Source organism: Aplidium turbinatum, chromosome 14, assembly GCF_918807975.1.
Source record: "Aplidium turbinatum chromosome 14, kaAplTurb1.1, whole genome shotgun sequence".
Classification (NCBI taxonomy): domain Eukaryota; kingdom Metazoa; phylum Chordata; class Ascidiacea; order Aplousobranchia; family Polyclinidae; genus Aplidium; species Aplidium turbinatum.
In genome coordinates, this window is record NC_137485.1 from 2,257,092 (window position 1) to 2,263,267 (window position 6,176).

Below are 6,176 nucleotides of genomic sequence, written 5' to 3' on the forward strand. Positions count from 1 at the left end.
ATCGTATTCGAATCTCAGATTCAACAGCGACATTAGATACGGGGACATAAAAATGAGCCAACCATGAGACGTTTATCTTATGGCAATGTACGGGTTTGTATCCAAGTTATGATGGTACACAGCTAAGGAAATGCTCGGCTACTTCTATGTGATCACGTCCGTATAACGTTGCATGGCGTGAAGATGACGCGAGCAGACACGCGATTATCACCCAATCATATCGGTAAACAAGAATATCAGGTGAGGCTCCCATGTAAATGCGTCTGATGCGTCACAATGACCGCACGCGTCAAACGAGAGCAAAGCAATTACCAATACAAACGATCAAAACTAGGGGTTCACTTCGGTTGTGACTGCAGTGCGAGCGTGTTAACCATTTGTTTCATGTTTGACCAATCAGTAAATGTTGCACTTTTTACATCATTTCAACGACTCCAGACATTCAAACGATGTAAAAGAGCATCTTTTGCTCGTTTGGTTTACTACCAAGGTAGGTGAATATACCAAACTGCATAACACGTCGTCGCAGTATGTTGGCAAAGGCGTAGTTATAGCACAGGATTCAGCTCGCGAAGCAAAGCCTGAAACATTCCAAAACTCGACAAATACTTTCACTTCTTTAACAAAAATTACAATGTCTTGCCAGTCAGACTTCGGTACTTCCTGGTAGTGCGACTGGGCAAGAACCAACGGATTATTTAGTGGCGTTAAATTAGCGCAAACACAACAAGGCTGGCATGAAACGAAACTAGCACTTTTCTTCCCAACTACCAATGGAAAGACTGGAATGCCACTATATGGTCTACGAAAACTTGTACAATTTATAGATGAAGCTTTTGCCACCTTAAAAAACGTCTTTTAGTTGTTGCTTTTCTCTGGCATGGAAACGTCTCTTTCCGTCGTGGAGATGTGTCTCTGTCAACTATTTTGTTGGCGTTTATACAAAACACCATTGACATAACAAATCTTATAAATTAATTTCTTGCGTTCTTCCGGTGACTGTAGACTAGACTATCACTATAATTTTACCTCTTAATTTATGGAAATTACTCAAAAGTTGGAGAGTTTTACAAAGCTCACAATCTACCAAAAGTGTAAACAAATGCAACAGCTTGTCACTTCGGCAAGCCAAATCATTTGTAACTTTGACTCTGTAGCACCCAACACTGGGCTATCTATGTATAATTAGACCATTGCAGCGGTCCAGAAATCGAGATGGCACTAATGGTATAAACATTCACATCTCCATCATCCGTTGAAAAAATTTGTTTGCACTGAATAATTTTAATGCATTTTCAAAAGTAAAAATGGAAAGAAGTAGATAATCAGGAAATTAGCCCAAACCGCCTCGCACGCAGCAGTGGCCCTACGTGAGCGATCTCATGCAAGTGGCCTCATGTGACCGAGTGATCTCGTTGTAGTAACCAGATGATGACAGACGTGGAGAACTGACCTACCAGTGCCATCCACCAACAAAATTGGATGTTTTTACACTTACTCAACGACGTATCATCTCGAAAATTAAAGACTTAGCAGAAAAGCATCACATGTTTACTGCAACGATTATGGTGTTAGAAAATCATCTGTATCACAAGCCATCACTAGTCACTACCTATACCATGCAGTTGAACATGATACAAAACTGATGTTAGTTGAACACACTTGGTTAGAATGGGAAGTGCAGACAGATGCAATACAGAATCGATCATTCTTGTCTCAAACAAATTTCCAAAACGTGAGAGAAAAATGTTCCACTTTCCCAGCATTTATATTTTGCAGATTGGATACAATGTGAACAGGTGAGCACAAGCAGAAAAAACATTCAACTCGTAACAAAAATCAACAGAGCTTTCATAGCAGGTGGATTGAAACAACCAGTTCAAATAATCAAAATCAAGCCATAAGCAAACACTGCTGGTGCTCATATGTCACTGCTTTGTTAATAACAATTACTTGTCTTCTCTGCTCCATGATCTAAAGACAAAAACACCTGTAGCTATTTTCGGATATAAAGCAGCATTACTTTGCAAAAAAACTATGCTGTTGTGTAAAATTTCGCCGATGCGGATTATCTCATTCAAATGAAAAGAAGCTTTAATAAGGAACTATTCTATCAATATGGTTGTATAAACTCGGGTATCTTTCTCTATGGATCTATTGCTCACCAGTCATCCAATAGCAAGCTAAGCAATCAACTTGGTTATAAGAAAACAAACTTCCAACTGCAGAAAAACAAGAAAAAAAATGGATGTAGAGAAGAAGAAGTTCCTCAGTTCCATAATTATTTTGTGGAGAAATTGTTGGTGAAACTATATATCATACTGTACAAAATATTGAGTTGTCAATACAATCCAAAACGAGCGAAGAAAATGTCTCATATGACAATCTTCAAAAGCCTTACCAGAGCAGAAAGCATCTATTCAGTCTTCAGAGACCAATTGTGACTCATTAATGAACTGCTGACTTTGACAAGTTACATTTCAGCCCCCCAGTCATCCAGCTTCACACCAAACACATCTACTTTAGACATGAGCAGTTAAATACCCTATTTCTGTGCAATCACTCAAACTCAATGAATACAAAAATACTTCAAAGTTACTTCTCAATCTCTGCTTTCCCATTAATCAAAATTTCTTGAAGGTTCAACACGTTTCCTGTAAGCCTGACACAGGATAGTGATGTCAACAGGATGTTAAGTGATGCAAAAGTAACAATATCCCAATCTGAGTGAAACAAACACCAAATTGTCTGCCATGTTGTTAAGTATAAATTCACTCAAACATCTGTTCGAAAAAGAGTAACATTTGGCTTGTTTATTTTTAGATAAGTTTATGAACATGATAACATGTAATTTTAGAACGAAGTTTCATGAAATGACACTAAGTTACATTGGCTTCTCCATTGTAACAATGAGCATTATTAGATAATTTTATAGCCGTTTTTGCTGTTGTTGAATTGCAGAATTTACAATAAAGTAATATCAAGCCGAGAGAAAGTTGCCCACCACTTGGGATCAACCTTAACATAATTTGCAACCTACGGTAGACAGAATAATCTTGGTTAAATTCGCTTTGAAGACTATGACAGTTCCATTGTGTAATAGCAACCATTCCACAAGACAGTCCAAACAACCTATGACAATAAAGCAAAATGCAAATTCATAACAAAGCTACACTTCGTTTTATTAATGAAATGAAAGTGAAAATTTTAGCAATTTAAGCTCTCAAGATGCTGAGCTGAGCATATTTTATATTTGTTTCTCACTTTCCATTACAACAATAAATCCCTTTATCATCAAAATCAAATACAGAAACGAGAAAAATTAATTCACTTACTGTAAAGTTATCTGGGCATTGGACACAAAGATTGGCTTCCTTGCCTTCCTGTCCACAACTAAATGTTCAATGAACAGGTGCAGGCATGGACAATGAACATGACAAAAAAGCTTAATTTTTTTTAACTATTGAATTTTTGTCTGAAAAAACGCAAACATAAAAATTAAGACGTGAATAAAAAAATAACAGTTAACCTCTCAAGTACATTATCCTCTCAACTCTCAAGTACAAGTACATGGGCCAATCTTATAGATGTTTGCTGGTACACCCTTTCATTTTCTTTGAATAAAAATTAAGCTTTTAAGATGACTAAGATTTCTATTATTCACATTTTATTTTGTTATTCCACTTAAACGTTGACTGTGCCATCTAAGCGGGACAAATTCTGAAGAAGTTGTTGGCAACCTTGTGGCAATCTTTCATTAAATGAACATATCTTGACGTCTGTTAAACAATTTTTTTTGTACTGTCTGGGCCTCTGGGGTATGTAATCAGTATATACATCATGCCTGCTGAAAGAAGTGTACTATGCATCAACAATTTTCCTGAGACAGATTATATCACTTGCAATAGTTAAGTTAAATCATAATAGAAAAACTACATAACAATTAACCAAGTGGCTCACATCTCCTTGATCAGCTTACAGCAGCAAAATGTTAGTTGTTTAAAGAAATATTCTTTTTTAAGTTGCATTGGTCAACATAAAAGGAATAACATGAGCAGACAAGTAAATCACCACAAGAACAAAAATATCTGACTCCAAACATTGATAAATCAATTCAACAAATAAACTTAAATGTTTGTAGTGCCCCTAATTCTATGGTAAAGTTACATTGCACTCTGTGAGCTCCAAAAGAACCCACCAAGTAGGCTAACTAATACCAAGATAAATATCCATTAGTCAATTGAGTAGCATCATTTCACCTACATCTAAAAATGACTGATGAATTGTGATGGCTACCACATTGCTAGCTACCGTTAGTTACTAACACTTGTTACTGTGTTTGAGCAAATCCAACGATTTTAAGACAATTCACTAAGTCTAAGAGATAACTTATTAAAATGTAAGTCAAAAGCATATTCAACACAAAGGTTATCACAACTAAGTTGAAGAGCAAGAAGCAGTAACCAAGACATACAATTCATAAAATGAGACTTTACTGACATCGCAAAATGATATCGACAAGACTGATATTGAAAATGCAGCATAATCCACTATCTATTAAACAGTTTACGAATGCATCAACTACAAAACAATACAAAAGTAAAGCACCATTTTCAAGCGTAAACTGCAGTTTCTGTTTAAAAAATTGTCAAAAGAATCAATCACACAAGTCTAATACTGTAATGATAAAATACAATGAAAATGAACATCAGGTCAACTCAATGCATGAGACTTTGTTGCAGATATTTTACCGATTCATTATCTTTTACACAATGCAAAAATATATAGTTAATTGACTAGATAGGACCAAAAATGACCGAAATAAATAAAATTGACCGCATTTTTTCAAGTCATTTCAGACAAATGACCGAAAAGTCCCAGCGAAAAAAAAAAAACCAGCTGCTAGTCCACTAGTTACAAAACAATCTTTGGAATCCTATTGCATGAATAGAATTATTCTATAGCCTATTCAATTTAACATAAAACATAACAAACAAATATCATGGTTAAATATCAGCACCTTGTCTGATAAACAGATTGCAAGTGGCCAATAACTAATTGTAAACAAAGAAAAGCATATTATAAGTTACACTAGACTGTCCTTTTGTATGTAACAAAAATGGTTATAGCATGTTTTAATCAGATGATTTGAAAATTGCATTGAACTTGAAACTTACATGCTTCCGAAGCTTCTTCTTTGGAGGCGACTTCCTGAGCCAGCCGGAGAGCATAACTCCACTGTTGCTCATCTTTGAATCTTTAACTTTACCGGTACTCCAAATTTACAAGATAGAAACACAACAAAAACTGTCAGTTTCAAAGACAAAAGTCCATCCTAATATTGACTGCTAATGCTAAACTCAAGTAGCAACTTAGGCAGCATCACTAATGTACCTGCTGATTCAGATTATGGTTGGTATCTGATATTCTATTTACAAACTGTGAATTACGATTTTGCAAACTCATTTTAGTTTCATCAAAAACAATCAAATGCACAAAACAGCAAGAACAAACAAACCGATAGGTGGTCTACACTTTAAATGGCAAAGTATCATTGTACGAGCCTCAGATTTTGACATTTGATTTAGCATGAAAAACGTTTTTTTGGAATAACGTAAATTTTAATGCAACTAGGATAAAAAGTTTTTTTTTTAAAGACAGACAGAAATTTTGTTTTTTGTTTCTTTTGAGCCTTGTTTAACTCTTAGTTTTTGAGATATAGTGATTTGACCTTTTGGGCTGGATGACACAGACGTCAGAAGGGACCACTCTCCAAAATTTTGTGAAATGAGTTTTAGATCCATTTGCCAGCTTTTTGGAACAACTTTTTTTTAAACTAAAAAAAAAGTTTTTCAGCCCACCCTAATAAGGAAAGACTAGGCCTATTGAATGTACAAATGTGTTCTTTGCAATTGTGCATGTTAGCTCAGTTGGTAAACACATGACATCACGAATAAAGAAGCTTCAAGGTTAAGCGGCGCTGTATTGACTTTTGGGATGTGTGCTTGAGCAACGCGTTCTAAGGACTGCTCTCTATTCAGCGGCACCTAGTGGATCGAATAATTCCTTGGCAACAACACTTCAAGAATCGGAGAACTTCACTCTGTCAATCCCAGTAATCGGCCCTGCGCCAAGACCTCTACAACAGTAATTCCCATTCTTTCTTGAATGACAAC

At 35.8% G+C, this 6,176-nt stretch overlaps 1 protein-coding gene across 2 annotated transcripts in view; it reads right to left on the reverse strand.

Annotated features, from left to right (window-relative positions):
- Positions 1-5,296, reverse strand: part of LOC145783311 (uncharacterized) — a 38,402-nt gene extending 33,106 nt beyond the window's left edge. For both annotated transcript variants that reach the window (XM_082595155.1, XM_082595154.1), the window contains exon 1: positions 5,178-5,296. In XM_082595155.1, coding sequence (XP_082451281.1) covers positions 5,178-5,249 — 72 coding nt within the window. In that variant the 5' untranslated portion in view covers positions 5,250-5,296. The remainder of the gene's footprint in view (positions 1-5,177) is intronic.
- Between the last annotated feature and the right edge of the window lie 880 nt (positions 5,297-6,176).